The sequence below is a fragment of the Pollicipes pollicipes genome, unplaced genomic scaffold (assembly GCF_011947565.3).
Source record: "Pollicipes pollicipes isolate AB1234 unplaced genomic scaffold, Ppol_2.1 Scaffold_7261;HRSCAF=8764_pilon_pilon_pilon, whole genome shotgun sequence".
Classification (NCBI taxonomy): Eukaryota; Metazoa; Arthropoda; class Thecostraca; order Pollicipedomorpha; family Pollicipedidae; genus Pollicipes; species Pollicipes pollicipes.
Window position 1 is genome coordinate 39,278,402 of NW_023597054.1, and position 20,976 is coordinate 39,299,377.

General features: G+C 56.1%; 2 protein-coding genes across 2 annotated transcripts; one reads left to right on the forward strand and one right to left on the reverse strand.

Moving 5' to 3' along the window:
- The first annotated feature begins 1,559 nt into the window (after positions 1 to 1,559).
- Positions 1,560 to 14,435, forward strand: LOC119111406 (protein MTO1 homolog, mitochondrial). The gene is made up of 16 exons (XM_037235220.1): positions 1,560 to 1,821; positions 2,669 to 2,845; positions 3,346 to 3,464; positions 3,727 to 3,919; positions 4,505 to 4,681; positions 5,020 to 5,132; positions 5,339 to 5,484; positions 5,932 to 6,101; positions 6,739 to 6,902; positions 7,583 to 7,754; positions 8,565 to 8,727; positions 9,251 to 9,367; positions 11,152 to 11,262; positions 12,820 to 12,880; positions 14,081 to 14,150; positions 14,362 to 14,435. The coding sequence occupies exons 3-16, from the start codon at positions 3,351 to 3,353 to the stop codon at positions 14,433 to 14,435; spliced, it is 1,845 nt and encodes a 614-aa protein (XP_037091115.1). The 5' UTR covers positions 1,560 to 1,821; positions 2,669 to 2,845; positions 3,346 to 3,350.
- Positions 14,436 to 16,682: 2,247 nt separating this feature from the next.
- Positions 16,683 to 20,775, reverse strand: LOC119111407 (uncharacterized). The gene is made up of 5 exons (XM_037235221.1): positions 20,650 to 20,775; positions 19,928 to 20,148; positions 19,064 to 19,150; positions 16,891 to 17,031; positions 16,683 to 16,712 (listed from the first exon to the last, which is right to left on the reverse strand). Exons 2-5 carry the CDS (start codon positions 20,132 to 20,134, stop codon positions 16,683 to 16,685), a joined length of 465 nt encoding a protein of 154 aa, XP_037091116.1. The 5' UTR covers positions 20,135 to 20,148; positions 20,650 to 20,775.
- Between the last annotated feature and the right edge of the window lie 201 nt (positions 20,776 to 20,976).

A 20,976-nucleotide genomic window follows, 5' to 3' on the forward strand; every position in this document is an offset into this window, starting at 1 on the left:
GACAACTCCGAGGTTCTTGTAGTGGACGCCCAGCGCTGGCGGCAGGCTTGTAGGCTTCCATGGGTATTTCCAACACCGGGCAGTAATTTCGGCCAATCCTGGGGCAGTCCTCCCTACAGGGAGTGCCGTGGCGAACGGTGATGGTGGAGCCACGCGTCCCTACTTGCTCAGAGTAGCCTCCGCCACCATGACGTTCAACGGACGGGACGCATAGGAACGCTGGACCGCCGACGGGACGGGGCTGCTTAGAGTTACCTCACAAGTAATCTGCAGCATACCACGGCCTCGCCCCGAAGCAAGCGTTCAAACTGACGCTCCTACCCGCGGAATGTCCTACGCAAGTGGACTCTTGGTGCGACTGAGGTCAAAGGGACGGTGAAGTATGGCGCGATGACCAGTAGTTATCGCACGTTTGATGGTTTCTGAACGCGGCAGTACATCAACTGCGATTTTTTCATCGGCCTCATGCTTTCATATGAGCCGTCAGTCAATGGCTACGCATGATGCGGATGGCTATGCTGAAGTTATTACGCCGAGCTCTCCTGACCCCTCTGCATATAATGGGCCTCGAACCGTAGCGACGTGGGGCATGCTATGGGCATTGGCGGGGAAGCTGATGGGCTCGTGGCCGTCCTCGAATATTGCTGACGAGCTGAATGGCTGGGATACCCAGCGAAGCTCAATCACGTAAGTTACGAATATGCTTCAAAGTAACGATGTGCTAGTGTCGTCCTTTTTCATGGTCGCCCACTGGCCCGGCTTGTGCCCAAGGTATTGATATCTGTACTGTTAGTTAATTTTGAGTACTCTAATGAACTTCTTGGCTCCCCTGAGCGCGAATATTTATTTTTGCGGGAGCAATGCAATTTATGCAATCACTGTCCCTATAAAGACATGCCACACGGCGCTGAATTTCGGAGCAACCAAGGACAGACAGTAACACACAAACTGCGGAAGTCACATCATTGCCACGAAATGGGTGGCTGTGCCCTACTGGATTGTTTCTTGGCCAGTTAGCCCGCCAGTCCGGTCATATGAAAGGAGTTGCATCGCCACGGTCCATTCCACGGCGCCCTTCCGGCAGCGGGCGGGTCGGGCACTGAGCAGCCGAGGTCATACACGACGCAGTATGGAAATGGGCAAATGCAGGCTGGCTACCAGAGGTAAGGACAGGAGGTAAGGCCCAGCGACACCGTCAGCATCGCAACGGTATTGCTGTGAGATATGTCATGAACTCGTCTTTTTGGGGAACGCGACGTACGTCTTCGCGCACCTTTTTACTGCGAACTGCGATGCGGATATTTGCGTACAACGGAATGGGTAAACAAATAAATGAGATACATAGGCTTTCCCGGGTACGCCACGCGTCTAACCCCGCCAGCACTGCTGGCGTTCAACCACCCGTGCTCTCCTTTCCCTCCTAAAGTTCACATTTTTTGCCATTAGATGCCAGCAGCTTCGCAGTCTTGAGTAAAATGTTCCTGATGAATACAAGTGATACGCGAAGGAGACAAATGCTGTGTCCATATTAAAAACGGGGGGGGGGGGGGGGGCACTATCGCCTTCGACGTGCATATCTCTAATAATAACCTAACATATAGGCGTGCTTTAGAATATGCATAGGCAGTCTCTGTCAGATGACGTTTGAAGTTGAGTTATTTCAAACTTAGCTTCGTGTTTGTTTTGACCAAATTGGACGTGTTGATTCAATAAGCAGACATTACTATGAATGGTATGTGTAGTAAGATTTAAGATAGCTGTTGGTAATGTAGTCCAGTGCCCATCTTCTTAAATTCGGTTTGAATTTTACCACAGGTATAGGTATGCACGATCTTGATTGTCAATCCCTGACTGTATTCTGCATCTCACTTGTTCCAAGGTTGTGATTGGACACAAGTTGTAGGTGTAGGAATATTTTAAAGGATAAGGGGCCTTTAATTGCATTTTTGTGGCCATTGAAGTATATGGTGTTGGTCATGGCTGGGCATCATGACAGGATTATAAGTGGTGACCATGTTCATTGGACCTATCATAGCTTTCAAGGGGACTCCTTAAATTTCATGACAGATAAAAAGATGTTCACCCATTCTGTTTGACACCAGGGTTGGTGACTGCTCACTGTGCCCACCCTGTGGTACTGCCCCTATTTGGGAGGACTTTAGAAAGCCAATTAGCTTAAGTACCTGATAGGAAAGGGGTAATACTCTGGCTGGCAACACACATTCTGGCCTGTATGCATGCATGCAATAGTATACCATCCAATGGTTAGCCATATCCAGGCCCATAAAGCTATCAAGATTGCAAATGAAATTGCATATGCTTAAGCCTCATAGGGCATGTGCACCGTGGCAGCAATATCAAATAGCATTTGAAGCCAGTGTGACAGTGCTCTGAGACAGCCAGTATTCACCAACTATACTGAATTCATCAATTTCTGTATGGGATCTTTGTGCTATTGGTCAGGAGGCCCCAAGCAGATGTACTGCCATTAGCATGGTTATATGATGCAAGTTTCTTTTTCAATCATGTTTCTTTTTGCTGGGTAACTTTAATGCTATTTATGAGTTTTGTGCATGTATTTTGGGACCACTTTGGGAGTAGATGGTGATTGAATTGCATGGCAGTTGACAAACAATGTTACTGACATCACAGTACATTTTTTGGCAAGGTCTGTGTCGTCTTTTGCACACCGTGGGTCGGAGGAGTCGCCACTCTGGTGCCCACCACCCTCCCGCATATGACGTCATTGTGGTGGGCGGCGGTCACGCGGGCACGGAGGCGGCCGCGGCTGCCGCCCGTCTCAGAGGTCGCACCCTACTCGTCACTCACAAGGCTTCCACCATTGGTGAGCTATTAACACAAGCAATTGGCATATGCATATCACTAAGATTACAGGCTTATTTGTTCTATTGTACTATCATCAGCAGGTATATCTCCACCATCACAAATCTGGCAATTGTCATGGCAAGCATCAAGCATCTTAAATCAAATTTCATAACAAGTTAAACTGACTGGTGTGTGATTAGCAGATAGCTAGAACTGCATAATATATATGTACAACATATTATTGTGCAACTTTTCTGTGCAATATATACATGCACATTCCTATATCTGTGTGTGTGTGTGTGTGTGTGTGTGTGCATGCGTGCGTGCGTGCGTGCGTGCGTGCGTGCGTGCGTGCGCGCATGCGTGCATGCGCGCGTGGGTGCGAACGTGGGTGCGTGCGTGCGAGTGTGCAGGCATTCATGCATGCATGCATGTGTACATGTTTTGCATTGTGCATATTCATGCACCATATGTTAATGCTAAATTGTGACATTTTTCAATCACTGTTGTCATTTCCAGGAGAAATGTCTTGCAACCCTTCATTTGGAGGAATTGGAAAAGGCCATCTTATGCGAGAGATCGACGCATTAGATGGCCTCTGTTCCAAAATTTGCGATGTTTCCGGAGTGCAGTACAAGGTGGGTGATCTACATCAGAAACCAGTGCTGCATTAATCGTGGACTTCATGCAGTACCTCCCGTAAGAACACTGATGTGCTACCTGCATAAACCAATTAGCTCAAATGTCCTTGTACTACTACTGATACATGAGCTGACAAGGGGCGCCGAGCTGACCGCCGCCAGCGCCCTCTCTGTCCTGTCTCTGTCCTCTCAGCAGAGCGCATCCGCCAGGTGACGTCCTCGCCTGTCTGGTGGCGCTCACACCCGCCGGCGTCAGCAGGTGCTGAACCGGAGCAAGGGGCCGGCCGTGTGGGGTCCGCGCGCCCAGATCGATCGCCAGCTGTACCGGCGCCAGCTGCAGCGCCAGCTACTGGCCACGCCCGGCCTGCAGCTGCTCGAGGCCGGCGTGGACGACCTGCTGCTGGTCGACGGCGAGCGGCCCGGCTCGGCGCGCTGCCACGGCGTCCGCACCGGTAGGTCGGCGGGCGGCCCGCGCCGGGGTAGGGCTCGCTGTTAGTGGGCTCAGCGAGCGGCCGTCTCGAGGAAGAGGTTCTCTGTGCCACCCACAGGTGCGGTGCGCTGTTTAGGCCGACGTTTGAATTGGTGCGGTAGTGATAACAAAACGGATGATCGCTTTCCGAGTGATCAGAGAGGTTTGCGCGCGGCGAAAAATGGCGGCAATGTAGTTGTGTCAGTTGCGTATGAAGACTGAATGATACAAAGCATAAATTGGAGGAAGGTGTTCATAGTAGCGCCAACACGTAGCTTTGGGAGTAGATAAGGAATTTTGTACCGCACTATTGTGGATTAAGCACGCGACAGGTGAAGCACAGTCCATCCGCACTGGCAGTTCCCCGCCAGGAGGAATGCACGGGTCTTTCTACAACAGCCAAGACTCACATTTGTGCACATAATTGACTTTTCCCATTTTTTAAAAACCAGTTAGCACTGGTCCACCACCTGTTGCACCGGTTCACTCTCACATGTCCTGAGTGTCGTCGCGACTGTGTCTTATCAGCGAAGGCTGACGCGTGGGTGCGGTGGCGCGCTGCCGGCAGCGGACGGCCGGGAGCTGACGGCGGCGGCGGTGGTGCTGACCGCCGGTACCTTCCTGCGCGGCCAGATCAGCCTGGGTGCTCAGTCGTGGCCGGCCGGCCGCGCCGGTGACCAGCCGGCCATCCATCTGGCGCGTGCCCTCGAGCGTCTCCAGTTTCGGATGGGTCGCCTAAAAACCGGTAACGGCCAGCGGGGGCGGCCGTGTCAGCGTGCCCACCACCGGCTACGGCCGCTGTGCTCGCCGAGCCTGTCCACACGCACTCAGAGCCTGTTCACGAGGGCTTCAGTGCAGTCCGATGAGTGCGGCTGCCAGCATGACTGTGTGCAAGTTCAGCTTCGAACCTTATGCCGGTCAGGATCCGCCAACTCGTGATCGTGCACGGGCTGGGCGCAGACACCACCTGTGCGCTGTGTGCGTCCGTGATGCGCCGGGACCCGCCGGTTACGCTCGGCCGTCGGCGCACGGGATGGCCGGCCGCGTGCCGCGCCTGAAGTCCGCCTCGGGCCGCCGTTGCAGGCACGCCGCCTCGTGTGCTGAAGCGCAGCATCGACTTCAGCCGGCTGGAGGCCCACGGAGGCGACGACGTGCCGCAGCCCTTCTCCTTCCTCAACGACAGCGTCTGGATCAAGGTGATGCGCTAGCGGCCGCATCGCCGCGGTGGCGTCCGTGGTGCGTGGGTCAAGATCGGATACGAGCCGTGTTCCAGGTCATTTGGACATGACCGTTTTGAGTTTTAGTTTCGTTTTAGTTAAGTTTGAGTTTCGATGTCGCTGAGATTACCGCAGCCTTCCACTGCACCATACCAGACAGTCGTTGCTGGCCGTGCTGTCCACAGGCCGAGGACCAGCTGCCGTGTCACATGACGTATACGACGTCGGAGGTGGGGAACATTGTCAGGCGGTCACTCGACGAGAACCCACACGTCAAGGAAGAGGTCAACGGCCCCCGCTACTGCCCCTCCATCGAGTCCAAGATACTCAGGTATGCGGCCCGTGCTGGTATGAGCACCTTGTTTGCGTGCAAGAATCATGCGAACCCCAATCACGTCTCAGAGGGGGCCGCCCTCGTCGGACCTGACGCAGCACATCCCCGGCCAGCGTGCGGCGTTCATGCGCCCAGTGATTACGCGGGCCGCACCAGCCGCCGCTAGGCGGGCCGCGACCGGTCCGTGTGCGGCCAGGCTCGGTGACCGGCCGCACCAGCCGCCGCTGGGCAGGCCGTGACCGGTCCGTGTGCGGCCAGGCTCGGTGACCGGCCGCACCAGCCGCCGCTGGGCAGGCCGTGGCCGGTCCGTGTGCGGCCAGGCTCGGTGACCGGCCGCACCAGCCGCCGCTGGGCAGGCCGTGGCCGGTCCGTGTGCGGCCAGGCTCGGTGACCGGCCGCATCAGCCGCCGCTGGGCAGGTTGTGACCGGTCCGTGTGCGGCCAGGTTCGGTGACCGGCAGCACCAGGTGTGGCTGGAGCCGGAGGGACTGCCGGCCGATCCGGACACGGACCTCATCTACACGCAGGGCCTGTCGTGCACCATGGCCGAGCCGCTGCAGCTGGAGATGCTGCGCCAGCTGACGGGTCTCGAGCGCTGCCACATGGTCAGACCCGGTGGGTGACGTGTGCCGCCAATCACGGCCCGGATCGGGTCGAGGTCTAGGTCGAGGTCGAGGCCAGAGTCGAGGTCGGGTTGAGGTCGGGGTCGAGGTCGAGATCAGGGCCGAGGTCAGGGGATTGAGATTGAGGTCGGAGTCGGAGTCGGAGTCGGAGTCGGAGTCGGAGTCGGAGTCGGAGTAGGAGCCGGAGTTGGGGTATTCACGGTGTGCTGACGCAGTTAATGGACGTGGAGGGGTATGTGAGGTGCGCGCTTATACTGCATGGTGTTGTCCGGGAGGTGGAAATGGTGTGATGTCAGCAGGTTCGCATATAAAGTTATTGAAAGGGCGAGGCAATGGTGCGATAGGCCTCGACGGGAAGCTAAAACGTCGCCGGCGACGATGGCTTTTGGCAATAGACCCATTTGAGACAGGATTCTCATAGTCTGTTGAAGTGGCAGCCTTTCCGACAGTCTTTCCAAAAGCTCCCGACCACCGTTGACTTACTAGCATTGACAGAATTTATCTCGAGTGCGTGTCGGGATACCTGAGCATCGGACGAAGCTAGGCACCGGAAGTTTCCTCACAGCTGCCTACACTCGGACAGAATAACCTAGTCGCGTCGCGTGACGCTGCGCCCTCGCCTGCTGCAGGGTACGGCGTCGAGTACGACTACATCGACCCGCGCGAACTGCGCTCCAGTCTGGAGACCCGCCGCGTGCGCGGCCTCTACCTGGCCGGACAGGTGAACGGCACCACCGGCTACGAGGAGGCCGCCGCTCAGGGCCTGGTGGCCGGCGTCAACGCGGCCAGACAGGTGACGATGGGTGTGCGGTCGCCGCCGGGGCGCGCCCCGCCGCCGGCAGCCGGCCCGCGCGGACCGACTCTGTGCCGGTGGGTTACCCCGTCTGAGTGGCCACGCCTGTCATGTAGCAGCGCCGGTGCTGAAGCTGACGGGTAGCAGAGCGGCGGGAGTGCAGATGGCGCGGCGCAGCGGTTGATTGTACAATCACGCTGCACTACAGGAAAGTAGGAATCAGCGGTGGTGTCCCTGCTCGTCTGGTGTCTGCTCGTCTTGGCTTGGCTGTCAAAAGATCCCAGACTTGACAGACAGTGCTATCAAGACATCATCTAGCCAGGGTACGCCCAGATTGACGCATTAGACTCAAGTGATGGCAACGCTCCTCCACCGCAGCGCCATCATCAATGAAGTGCTCAATCTGGGGGTAGCTGGCCTTAACTATTGAAATCCTTAAAATGTTGATGGTTACATACACCGCCCAGTCCGAAAAGCTAAGCAGTTGAATTGAGTATGATGGGTCTCTGCTCCGCGATTAGCCGGCTGCCGGTCGTTGTACTCCATTCGTGGCTCCATTTGAGTGAGTTGACCGTGCTCCCCTCTCCGCTGACTGTCGGCTCTGTTTGCGCGGCTGTCCGCCGTCCGCGGCTGGCCCGCTGCCGGGCTGGGCCAGCGCTCACCCGCGCCTCCTGCGTCAGGCGCGCGGCGACACACCCATGCCGTTGGATCGCACCGACGGCTACATCGGCGTACTGATCGACGACCTGACGGTGCAGGGCACCAACGAGCCATACCGCATGTTCACGTCGCGCGCCGAGTTCCGTCTCACGCTGCGGCCGGACAACGCCGACCTCCGGCTCACCGAGAGAGGTGGGTGGTCTGTCTCGGCGCACGGGGCCGCTGGAGATCAGGTGGGTGACCTGACCCGGCGCACGGGGCCGCTGGCGGTCAGGTGAGCGGCTTGTGGTGTTGTACCTGGGCGGTGCGGTGTTGTTGGGGCCGGGTTTCGATGGACAAGGACGTCACGGACCGTCATGATCAGGTGGCTGGTGTTTGAACGTGCTTTGCTTTCGAGCCTACATCGTTCTGATGCAGGTCTCGTACCGACGTTTATTCTATTCATTTCTGTTCCGGTGATATTCGATTGAGATTGATGGCAACAAAACTGTCATCAACCGATCAATGACCACAAAAACACGTAAGATAACGAAACCAAGTGCAATTGGTCTGCATCATTGGTGGCAAAGTGGCGCAAGCGCTTCGCGGTAATTATGAGTTTTAGACGAGAGGTTGCGGGTTATGCTGTAGTCGCATGTCGCTTGCAAACTTATTTCAGGACATGCCAGCGCTGTTGGTCTCTCGCCCCTCCCCTCCCCTCCCAGAGTGGGCTGGGGGTCAGGTTAGGGGCCATGATGTACCGAAAGCATCATGCAACCCCGAGCCACCCCGGGTACCTCTGCCGCCCCAGCCACCACCTCTGTGTCACCGCCGGCAGGGTACCGGGCCGGCGCAATGCCCGAGCGGCGTACGCCCATCGCCCCTGTCACCGCCGACAGGGTACCGGGCCGGCACAATGTTGGAGCCGCGGTACGCCCGTCACCCCTGTCACCGCCGACAGGGTACCGGGCCGGCGTAATGTCGGAGCCGCGGTGCGCCCGTCACCCCTGTCACCGCCGACAGGGTACCGGGCCGGCGCGGTATCGGAGCGGCGGTACACCCGGCTGTGCGCCACACGGGCCCGCCTGGAGACGGTAACGGCCGCGCTCACCGAGCACCGACTGCCGCTGGCCGAGTGGAGACGCCACCTCCGGCTGCCCGCCGGCTCGTCCAACGACAGCAAAACGTGCGTCGCCGGCGAGTGTGGGCGAGCGGTGCGGTGGGCGGCTCGATCATTCCTTGGGGCATCTTCAATAGCAGTTTTGCCTATCCAGCTCAACCATTCCAGCTGGGCGCCCTTCGCCATAGGAAGGCTCGATCTGTGTTGCGTTCTGTGCGCATGGCACACTCGATCTCCACCCGTTCTACCGTATTGTACACGCTGAGAAGCCCTGCTTCACCGGCACAATTCGGCCGTTTGTATGAGGGCTGCTCGAGGGAGGCCGGCTGCCTCTGGCAATCTGTTCGGTGCCGATTTTGCTCGAAACTGCCCGTGATGTGGATTGCGCTGCTTGATTTCAAATACCAGAGGTCACTCTGTCACCATTGAGAGTCGGTGGGGTGTGACAAGTACAGCTCAGGATGATAACATGATACCGCGCGCTATGCGTCGAGCTCGCAGCAGTGGTCGTACCTTGTCTTAAAGTGACCTGTGACATGTGACCTGATGATGTCGCTGATTTTGAGCTCGCCATTGACGTCCCTTCCAGGGCATTTGAGCTGTTAGGCATAGGGAGTGAAAAGGTGGAGCTGGCGCGCATTCTGAAGGCTTTCCCCGAGCGGTACTCCTCGCTGGAGGACAGCTGCGAGCCGTGGGTGCAGGCCAGGTCAGAAGCTGAGTGTTCTGCGGCTGTCAGGCTTAAGTTGTTCAATCAGTGGATTTACTTTGCACGACGACGTGGATGTTGTTATCGGCCGTGATTGACTGCCGCGTTGGCTGCGGGATTGGGCCCTCCTGCGAGAAGTTTGGTGTGGAGTGGGACCCGGCAGAAAGAAGGGTCTCCTACTATCGGGGCTTCCGAGTGAAACAGGCCAAACAGGCCAACAGTGAGGTCTAACGGTGGGCTGTCCCTGGCGTAGCATAGTTGGCTTCTGTGTGTTAGGCAGAATGGTGGACTGCCTGTAAAGATGCTGAAAGACGTGCTGACGAGGGACCCTGTGAGAGGCGGTGGCGCAGAGCAGGGATAATGAGCCGCCTCTCGCCGCTTGCCGCCGACCACTGAAGTAGCTCTCGGACCAGCCTTGACCAGTGCTCCACGATTTGAGCTTCGGAAGGAAGGTACCACGGTCAGCGCTGTTAACTGCACGGCTTATGTCAGTTGAGATTGCGACCTTGTCTTGGCCGTCATCATTGCGCCGAGTGGTCTATTCGACAGCGTGGATCAGGGTGTCCTCCATCGAATAGCACGGTCCTTAAGTGTGCTGCACTATGCAGCCAAATACGACGGGAGGTAAGATGACTGGGCAGCTGCTGGGCACTCGTGTCCCTTCTCATGTATCTTAGATGTAGTCCGAGGTGTGGGGGCGTGGCTAAAATTATCACATTTTTACAAGCAGACTCGCAGATATGCAGAAGCCAGCTTTCAGGAAGACGGACAGTTGACACCATAGACACTAATGAAATCCAGTTATAATAATACGCACTAACAAGTCAAGTGGACTTACGCGAGGCCCAAGTACAGGACGGCATTGGGGATGGCCGGCAGTGACGCGGCGCCGTGGCCCACAGCGCTCAATGGCCAGAGCTCACGCGTAACCGTGAGAGTTCGGGTAGTGTTGCGGAACGACTGCGCGAGTTCGTTGCTGCGGCGCGTGGCGGCTCGGCAGGGAGGGGTGCCCGCCGCGAGCTTGGCAGTGGTGCTCAGGCCGGCCGACGTCGGTTGACCTCGTCGTCTTTTCTGGAGGTGCTGCATCGGCAGCCTCCTCCCCCGTGCTAGACGAAAGGCGAAGACCCGGACCTCCCGCCTGAGACCCGGGTACGGTGCCTTGACACAGCCTCGTAAACGTCGATAATGATACCTGTCATAAATAATGCGCTTAGCAGTCGGTGGCTTGTGCTGCGCTGTCGCGCATTTTATTACACGAAGGGAGACCATTTAGGACACCTTCCGATAGAGCGACGCTGCCGGGGACGTGTAAAGGCTGACACAGTTGAACCTGGCGCGACATGCGATTAGCACTCACCGTCCGCACAGTCACGACATTGGTTGGCTGGGTTTGGCAGGTAAACCAAAGTGGAGTGGACCAACGGCGTGTTTTCAACACGTACCAGTGGTGACCATCTTCAGCGGCGTATGAGAGGCGCCAAAGCTCGGGAAGTGGCCGGAGTCTCATGCATATAGGAATTCCCATGCTGTGTATATCGCTCTCGGCCTTCAGATTTTGTGATAATCGGATCCTTGTAACATGCTGCAAATATTCCTTCCAGGTGATTACCTCACGACCTTGTACAGTTCGGAGGGGCCGAGCGTTTGTATCTGCTGCCGCTGTGCCGTGCGGTTCAGATCACTCGGCGAAAACGCTACTAACCTGATGTCACTGTGTGAATGTGGCCAGAGCATTGCGGGGTGCCCCGCGCGCACTAGGATGCTTACATTCGGCGCTGTTTCAGGGTGAAGATCGAGGCTTTGTATGAATCGGCCAGCGCCGCCCAGCTGGCGGAAATGGCCGAGGTGCGCAGGGACGAGGGTCTCGTGATACCGGACGACCTCGACTACACCAGGTAATGGACCGACCTCGACATGGCCAGGCGGCGGACCGGACTGACAATGTGCGCCGGAAAGGTGATGTCAAATAATGAATACGACGCCGGTTGGTGGAATGGACGGGCTTGCACCAGCCATCTGTTGAACTGGGTCGAATATCCGGAAATCGATGGACCCCGGGATAGTGTGGACTGTACGACTAATACTTGTCCGGAGACTTTGTCAGCCCTCAGAATTTCAGTTTGCTGCACCTTCTGCTGGTCTTAAATGCCTCGTGTGGACTTCAGCTTGTAGTCGTCAAGTTTAGCTTGAAACCACGAGAGATTAGCTTCATGCATAACACAACTCAAACAAGGAAGATGGTTTTCATGATGAATCATGGGGCATGGTCGCAGATGCCCTATTTTAGAGCTGTGTCACATGTGATAGAGCCTCACTGCGGCATTGCTACGACGAATATGGTATAAATACCAAACCCAGGTATGAAAAATGACGTTATCACCGACGAGTTTGCTATCATAAAAGGCAACAGAAGACCATTTATCCCAGGCCGTTTCCAAATTGGGATACTGCGGGGGAATAATTACGAACGAAGGAGGGACTGCAAGGGCCTCAGGGGTGGGAGGGGGTAAGAGATGGGGAATTGGGATGTAGCGAAATCGTGCCGAAGTTGAGAAATATAATCGTCCAGGTAGTGCCATCAGGCAGGCGCTGATAAGGGGATGCCACTACTGCACTACCATACACTCATACGAGAATATCTGCTATGGTAGCCTATGAACACAAGTAGTTATTTCACTTGCATCGAGTGTTTAAGCGCGAGAGAGATACCGAGAGTTCTGTGACTTACTTACGTCATCCGAATGCTAACGCTGTGTACAGTCTGCGAGCTATCTAGAACACTTCTCATCACCTATCAGCCGCTTGTGTGATGTCCACACGGGGTTCGGTGGGAGGTCGTAATTCGATCCCTTCTCAGTGCAAGATTCGCCTAAAAGATTGGGAAAAGCTGGTCCCTTCATGAAACGTTTTAATGGCGCTTGTGTCCAGTTCACTTTCGGTCTTTTTGCACATTGTTCCAAAATTACGACGCTGTTTTTTCGGTTTTGGCTAAGCGAAGTATCATTTATCGGACATTTCGCGGTGATGATTTCAAACCTGCGGATAAATAATCGCAACGTCTTTTGTAGCATGGAAATGGAGTTCCTCTCTGAATAGCACCCCGATCTGATGTGCAATGTCCTCATCATTTGCTGATCCTGATTTATCATTTAAATATCACTTGATGACGTCCTACGCATCTACGCTAGTGTTCGCGGCTGCAGGTGTAATGTATTTAGCTCTTTGTGTTAGGTCTGTACTACGCTCCCCATGGACAGCTTTGAACATCCATGATGTACCTTTGCGAAGGCCCTGTCCCATAGACTTGTTGAGCATGTGCGGTTTTCGGGACTTACCCGTGTCCTATGTTCATGGCTTTGGCAGTGATAAGTGATATATCTGCGTATTTCTGGTGACGATGATATGTTTCAGTTCCGGGTTTTCCTGTCTTGATTATATTTCCGCATTTGCAGCCATCAAATGACCCTGTCGTTGGAGGAGCGCGAAAAGCTGATGGCCAGCCGACCCCAGACGGTATGGATGGGGTAGCAAATGCTGCAGGCATACTTCTTGAACTGTCATGAATGAACCGTCATTTTAAAATCACTTACAATGGTCGAGCAACGTATGGACGATGGTGCTGATCGGAGTTTAAGGGCGCGCCGACTCCTGTGATCGCTGGGCACCCATTGAAAATGGATGGGATCGGTCAGGGATGTGTGGTTATAAGCCGTTCGGGACGCATTCAGGCTTGGGCTCGTCTTTTGTTGGAGTCGTAGTTTACTTCGGAATCAACAAACTTTCCGTTGAGTCGGAGTGGATTCGATTCCTGTAAATGCCCGTCGGGTTCGGGGTCGGATTTCGCACGGTTAGTGGATCTACGATTAGATTTCGTCCGGTTGCTGATCACCAAAGCACGCGATTTGGAATCTGTAGATTCCGCCGAAGCAAAATCAAGCACAGGTCAGACATATTGCATGCTAATGTAACTGGAAGACCTGCTTGAGATATCGGACATCCACACAAGATTCCTTTCCTGTTTTGCTTACACGACATGCGGACAGTAGTTGGTAGGTGACGTGGCCAAGGTGACAACTAATACGTATTCCCTGACAGCAGAATCAGGCTGGATGAAAATGATTCCAGTCTGATGACTTCTGCTCTAGTCCTAATGTGCCCCGTTGGAAGTTTTATTTACGAAGACCACCTTTTGCCCTGAGTGATCTTAACATGTGTATAAGGCTTGTAGTGCGCGCGGTGTGGTACCAACACGCAGTAGGTGTTCTCTTGCGTTGTGAAGCTTCTGGGGATCTCGGATCCTCATCACAGCTGCAGCCGACAGTCGTGCCTTCTCCCTCAAAGTATCGATGAAGATATCCCCCACCATCAGCCACATGGCTGACCGACCCTGTGATATCCCCCGTGATATGAAGATATCCCCCACCATCAGCCGTATGGCTGACCGACCCCGTGATATCCCCCGTGATATGAAGATACCCCCCACCACCAGCCGTATGGCTAGGCCGACCCCGTGCTCGGTCAGCGAGAGCGCCGCCGGCGCCGGAACGGAGCTTGCACACCTCGTGCCCGCGTGTGCCGGCGGCGCGGGCCGCGTCCCAGAGCTGTTCCTGACCCGCTCCAGGCCTGGCCTTTCCTGAACAGGAGCCAGGGGTGGCCCACGTACGCCCGTGTCAGCGCCGCCGCCACCGCTGACGGGCCGGCCTTGCTCACCAGATCGCCGCCGCCAGCCGCATCTCGGGCGTCACGCCGGCGGCCGTCGTGCGCCTGCTACAGCACGTGCGCCGTCAGCGGGCGGCCGCCGCCGGCTAACCGGTGCCGAGCCCGGCTGAGGGGCGCAGCAGAGCGGGCCAGCCTCCCGGCTCGGCCCGCCCCGACCGCGCAGACCGCCGCCGGGCGCGGCGTGGCCCGGCGCCGAGCTCGGCTGAGCGGTGCGACACAGAGGGCCGGCCGGCCGGCTGAGGACGTCGCCACACACGGCCCGCCCGGCCGCGCAGACTTGCTATCATGTGCGGCGCGGTGTCGTAGGCCCACCAGTCTAGGAAGTGTGGCTGTACTGTGGCGACTGTAAGCGGCAGACGACATGGATCGTTTAACCGCCTTCAACTGTGGAACAGAGGAAAGCTGTCAGCAACAGTTTACCCTCCCTTTTGGGCGGCATGCAATGTTTAGCGCTGATCGCGTTTTTATGAGCTGTTTTGCTTGTTGAGAGGAGAAATGCAGTGGTTTCCAAGACAGCTTGACATATGATGCCCGAAGAAAGGGACGAAAGCTGGGTTACAGGGGCGATAGTGTTGTGAACTTCAGGTACGTAGAGTTCCTTAACAAGGCAGGCAAGCGCCTGCCCGTCGGCTGGCGGAAATTTGTTAATGCAGCCTAAAAATATTCCTGCTTTCAACTACGACATTGGAAAGTGTAGGTATGTTTGGTGGTGTCAGGTAGCAAGAACCTTCGAGATGCTAGAATATTTGTCCGCACGCCATGTGCAAGTTTGTGTTGAAAATATGCACTTACCTTGAAGGTCTGAAGACAGTGCAAATCGTTATCTGATCCCTGCCGAGACAGCTCATGAGGCGAATGTTCGATACCATCAACAAGCGTTCGGGTGGATGCCAAGTCGACCCCCTCCCTCTTCTCTCAAGTTTTCCCCGACCACGATCCGAACGGTGCGATGTAGCGACGCCACACGATGCATATCTGCAGATAACTGAAAGCCGATCTTATGGTACAAAATAGAGGACTTATTTTTCCAAATCTGGCCAGAAGTTGATCGAAGACAGAACAGGGTTGGAAGAGAAGGAAGCTCGGGGTGGCTTTAAAGGTTACGAGCTGACTGATTTTCCGGTGAAGTCACGCAACCTCTACATGATTTCCATGACGAGACAGCTGAAGTTAAGAAAACAAGTAATTCTACTGATCTATTCTACAAGGTGATTATTGGAAAACTTGTTTTGTCGGGTAGTTTGACGTTTATCTCGCATTTCGCGATCACCTCATCAAACCCGCTTTAGAAAGCTTCACCGCATAGGAGAAGCTTTTGAGTTATTTCAAATTCAAAACAAAACATGACCTTTTTCCATTTGACCCTCCGGTATCGATGTTGTAGGTGACTGTACGAGAAGGTCTAAGGACACTTCCAACAATGATTCGTGTCACACTGATCCAAGTCATCTGACGCAAACCGGCGCAAAAAGTGAGCATTAATTCTGACAACATATTAGGTCTTGTGCCAAAATTTCGAGGTCAAATGGTGAGGAACACTATAGGACTCAAAAGGTAATGATCGATTTCCGACTTTTAGGCATCAAAATAATCTTCAGTGCACAAAATAGGATCCGTCGAAGTTCTTCGGGCCAATTTCAGATTGTCAGACATGATGATCCTCGTTGTATTAACTAACGTTCATCGAGGTACTGGCCTTTCAAGGTGGTTTCCGGGTTAAATTTTAAGGTCGGACGTCGAGAAGTCAAAAAAATTTGCAACACATGCACGAGCTCCCGTCAAAAAATTCCTACCAATTCGCGCCAACCTTCATTGCCAAATGCAAGGTCAAATGACAGCCCCATATCTCATCAAAAGGTTAAAGTGTTAAAGTTTACTCCTATACACAAACCAAATTTGGAAATTAAAGGTAGTTAAGATCGCTGCTTCCCCCCCCCCCCCCCCCCCGGAAAGTGGCGCCTTGCTGCCCCGCCCCCTCCGTTTCTATGCCTATGCTTATCATAAACCCTCCTGGGAGCTGGCCCTGCTTTGCACCCCATGCTTTTGGAGTGCTCCGATACTTTCCCCACCCTCTTCGCTCCCTCTACGACCCTCACGTGTATCGCCACGCAAATGAATTAGGCGGGCCAATCCAATTGATCAAGTAGGTGCTTTCACGCTGCATGTGCTTATCGGTCGAACGAAGTGGTGCGCGTTTCCAGTGGCAGTGTTTGTCGGAAAACTGAACGTACAGGGTCTTTATATAGGTACCTGTGGCACAAGAACGAAAAGCAAAGGATGTGCCTGACGAAGATCGGGTTCACTTTCCACCTCGGATGGTGATGCTGCCACAGCAGCCTTCAGACCGGGCGACGTTTGACGTGATCCAAACTTTATCATGCGATAACACCATCACGCGCGGCTGTCACGTTTATTGGGGGCGCAGGTCATCACCATGCTACGCTATGAGATGCGAACTGCCCGACCTTAGAAACGTGAATTCGTAGAATGACATTGCAGCTTTCGAAAAATTATCAACACTGACAACCACCCAAGTTTGTTGTATCGCTTACATACACTGTGACCATTCGCTCGATGAGCAAACCACGTCCTGAGCTCAATACCTGATGACTTCCGGCCCACACACCTGCGGTGCGGCTGAGGGGGCCGGCGCAGTGGCTGCACCCCACAGCAGCCGGGCACGGGCGGGGGGGGGGGGGCGAGGGGGACCGTCACTGCCAGCGGCCCCGGCCGCTCCAGCCGAGCCCGGGCGGCGCGCCCGCGCCGTTCCAAGAGGCGCAGCGCGCCCGCCCGCTGGTAGCCACCGTCTCGGCGTACTTGGCGCCCAGCGAGTCGCCCGTCACGAGGAACTGGTGGGCGGCACACGGCTGCAGCCGGAGCGGCGGCGCCAACAGCCGGCAGGCCTGCTGCAGCCGCTGCGCCGCGTCCTGCAGCCTCTCCGACACCTGGCCCGGCACCGAGCCGCGTCACAGTCACAGCCACAGCCTCCCGGTCAGCCGCTCCGACACCTGGCCTGGCACCGAGCCGCGTCACAGTCACAGCCACAGCCTCCCGGTCAGCCGCTCCGACACCTGGCCCGGCACCGAGCCGCGTCACAGTCACAGCCACAGCCTCCCGGTCTGCCGCTCCGACACCTGGCCTGGCACCGAGCCGCGTCACAGTCACAGCCACAGCCTCCCGGTCTGCCGCGCGCCAGCAGCGTCCGACACTTCGACCAGCAACACCGCGGGCTACAGCACGTACACACAGCTCACGCGACAGCGCACAGTGGGGCAGTTACGTGCGTGGTCTTGGAGAATCTGGCGACTCGTCTGTGGTCACTTGCATTTCATTCAATACATACACTGTGAAAACGATCAACGAGTTAAGGTTTATCGTTGGTGATTCGGCTTGGTAGTTACCAAAATCAAATAAGTTGATCTCATACAGCCCGGGTTGGCATTTCAGCCAGTTGAAGCTAGCTTCGCCCATGTGGTTTTTACCGGCTTTGGCTGGTTCAAAACAAAAAGTGTCAGAAACTCATAAAGCTTCAGTATCTTAACTTTTATAAAAATATTACCTTATGGTATGTGGTAGCAATGTTCCCGATTAAGTCAAAATACGAGGAAAAGCATGCCAGTACAGCTGCGTGGTCAAAACAGCTGGTGCGGTGCTACACCTGGCGCGAGTTAGCTTATCTGAACTGGTACCCCAGGATCGATGGTCGTGGTGTGTGTTATAACTGGCTGGTAGAAACAGCTGTTCCAGCTGCTTGCTGCCGCGAGTACCCAGAGTTAGCAGTGTCACCTCTGGTTTAAAAGCCAGATGGTGTCTCGGGGGTAGACGAGGAATATTCGTTTAAATTGGTCCATGAGAACAGGAATCCACCACACGCATTTTTCCAAAAATTTCCGATGGTTAGAATTGTGTAAGCCAGCCTCCAAACTGTTTGGCATGGTTTCTCGATGTTGAATGTTTAGTGCGAACACTGGCAATGCTTGAAACGTAATTTTGTGATTTCTGTTGGCTCCATCGGCTTTCCTCTTGTGCAGTGCCTGAGATTCTGACCGTTTTTGTTAGCATTGGTTATTGCCAGTCCATTTTAACCAGTAAAAACCGGCTCGCAGAAACTGCCTCAGGCGGCTGTGGCATCTCTAACCAGGGCACCAGCAGAAGAGGTTAAATGAAACGTGAGCCAGTTCTACGGAATGCTTGAGACGAGACATTACGATCAGCAGTGCGAGGGCGAGGACGCCGAGTACGAGATATGATGACGGATGGAATAGTTTTTGGACTGCCGTCCTTTCCCTTCGGACTACCACCCAAGCACGGTAGGTCAATTTCCTGGCTGAGAAGTTATGAATACGGATACACTGATACGCACACCAGACAAGAACAACAGCTCAAACAATTATTCCATCCGAAAACGTGGCGCGTACATCTCCGCCGCGTGCCTTTCACATGCATTACAGCTCACATTGCTTTAGTGATTGCACGAACAGAATGGTTGTGCGTGCGTAAGAGTGGTGCCGAGGCGGCCGGGGTGCTCTGCGGCGAGGCGCCTCACCGGATCGGTGACCAGCGGCCGGGCCGAGCCGCCCCCCCCCCCCCCCCCTCCCTCTCCCAAGGTGCTCTGCAGCAGCCCCTCCCTCCCTCTCCCAGGGTGCTCTGCAGCAGCCCCTCCCTCCCTTTCGCAGGGTGCTCTGCAGCAGCACGCCTCACCGGACCGGTGACCAGCGGCCGGGCCGGGCCGCTCCTCTCCCCCCCCCCCCCCCTCCTCCCACGCGGCCGCGGTGATCCGCAGCAGGGTGCCTCACCGGACCGGCGACCAGCGGCCGCCCCCCCCCCCCCCCCCTCCACTCCCACGCGGCCGGGGTGCTCTGCGGCAGGGTGCCTCACCGGACCGGTGACCAGCGGCCGGGCCGGGCAGCCCTCCTGGCTCAGCGTCAGCGTCAGCGGCTGCGGCCGCGGCAGCCGGCCCGCGCTGGCCGCGCACACCGAACGGACGAACTCCTCCAGCACGACCAGCATCTCCTCGCCGGTCAGCCAGCACGGCAGACGCACCTCCAGCTGGGTGGCCACCGCCTGCCGGCCACGGCCGTTAGTCACGGCAGACGCCGAGGCTGGCCCGGCCCGGTCACCAGCCGGGCTGACCTAGCCACGGCTCGCTGACGCCGGGCCCAGTGTAGAGCCAACATGAGCACATCGTCCCACAGCGCTGCTCCGCACATGGCGATTCCATACACGCATTTTCGATCGCAATATGATTTTTTTTTTGCTTCGTGTTTGAGACAATTTTCCACATGTATTTTTTTGCGTTGCTACTTTCAATGCAATGTTGCATAGCCCTAAGTTTCTGACATTCTACGAAACATCAGATGTTGTTTTAAAATGTATTTTCCTGTCGTAAAGTGCAACTGATGCGATAGTTACGAGCCGAAAACATGGGCGGTGCAACGAATTCAGAGCAGATGAAACAGCACAAGTTCTACGCAACCCTATGGACTGTCACTGGTCTGCGTCACCGCAACCCCATGAACTAAAACACCACTGTAATACAAGTATCACTATCGTCTCTATCTCTCAGAGGGTCCATGCTGTGCAGAATTATTACGACACCCGGACACAAACTTTGGCAAAAGGGCGTTACGAAATGAGACACGATCAGATGTTTCAGCTCTCCGCATGCTTCAGTTTTCAGTACAGTATGCCCAACCACGTACGCGCACAATATGCCGCGTCTATCTCCAACGGACAACTCCATTTCAGCCGCCATCGCACTCAGCCATGGGAGCGCGTACATCTGACAAAGGATATGTCTGGCTAAATCCTGGGACCGGCCCGCCCCGCCCCGCTCCCCACCTGCTGCCGAGGGTAGACGCCCTGCAGCAGGCCCTGGTTGTACAGCAGCCGCACGCGGTTGAAGTGCTTCAGCCGCAGGCGCAGCAGCAGTAGGCCGCGCAGACTGCTCGGCTCGAGGAGGAGGCGGCGGCGCAGCGTCAGCTCGTGCACGCGCAGCGCCAGCTCCACCAGCGGCGCCGCCAGCGCGGCGCGCAGTGTGTCGCTCATCAGCTGGCCCAGCTCTGCCGGCGGGCAGGCGCCAGTGAGCGCAGCCGCAGGCGCCGGGCAGGGCCGCACACGCGCGCCTGGGACGTACTGGCGGGTCGCGACCCGGTGAGAAAGAGTTGTCCCGCATTGACGGCAGGTCCAACCAATCGCTAACGCCCGGCATATGACTACATTCGTCTGAAGACAGACTCGGTTAACTCTTCATTGAGTGAGCGCACCCGTGCTCGCCAAGTAAGATGACAAGTACACACGACGGTCAACAGCTCACAGATGTTAAGGCTTGTCTGGAAACGGTCACGTAATTTCTTCATGGCGTGAGCGTACTCGGGCTCGCCATTCCAATCAATAATGTACTGGCCCTCGTCGCGGCGAAGGCGCTCAACAAGCTCAATGACCTAACATCTCATCCCACCCATTTGTCCGCAAGACTGCTCCAGTGACGCGGGACCCCAGCCGACCATTCCACCCATATGTGAGCACGGAACCGCTGTCGCCGAGCTGCGAGCATCACTCACCGACCAGCCGCTGGTAGCCGGGGCCCAGCAGGCGGGCGTGCTGGTCCTCCTGCTCACCCAGCCAACAGAACAGCACGCCGGCGGCAGGCAGCTGCCGCTCGGCCACCAGCCGGCGCTGCAGCAGCGTCAGCAGCTCCAGCAGCTGCGACAGCTCCGGTGCACTCTCCGTCGGCAGGAAGCCGTGGCCTGTGAACCACGAGCAGCGTGCCCGCGCTGTCAGAGCTGCAGGCGGCCCACTACCCCGGCGGACCGGGTCACGGGACACGCACGGTCAGAGCTCCAGGCAGCCCGCTGCCCCGGCGGACCGGGTCACGGGACACGCACGGT

Coding starts and splice junctions, on each gene's coding strand:
- LOC119111406 (XM_037235220.1), top strand. CDS start 3,351: ATGTCTTGCAACCCTTCATTTGGAGGAATTGGAAAAGGCCATCTTATG. Junction 3,920..4,504: donor CTGCCACGGCGTCCGCACCG/GTAGGTCGGCGG, acceptor CGCTGCCGGCAG/CGGACGGCCGGGAGCTGACG. Junction 8,728..9,250: donor TCGTCCAACGACAGCAAAAC/GTGCGTCGCCGG, acceptor CGTCCCTTCCAG/GGCATTTGAGCTGTTAGGCA.
- LOC119111407 (XM_037235221.1), bottom strand. CDS start 20,134: ATGAGCGACACACTGCGCGCCGCGCTGGCGGCGCCGCTGGTGGAGCTG. Junction 17,032..19,063: donor TGGAGGAGTTCGTCCGTTCG/GTGTGCGCGGCC, acceptor GTGCCGGGCCAG/GTGTCGGAGAGGCTGCAGGA. Junction 16,713..16,890: donor GCGCCAAGTACGCCGAGACG/GTGGCTACCAGC, acceptor GCCGCACCGCAG/GTGTGTGGGCCGGAAGTCAT.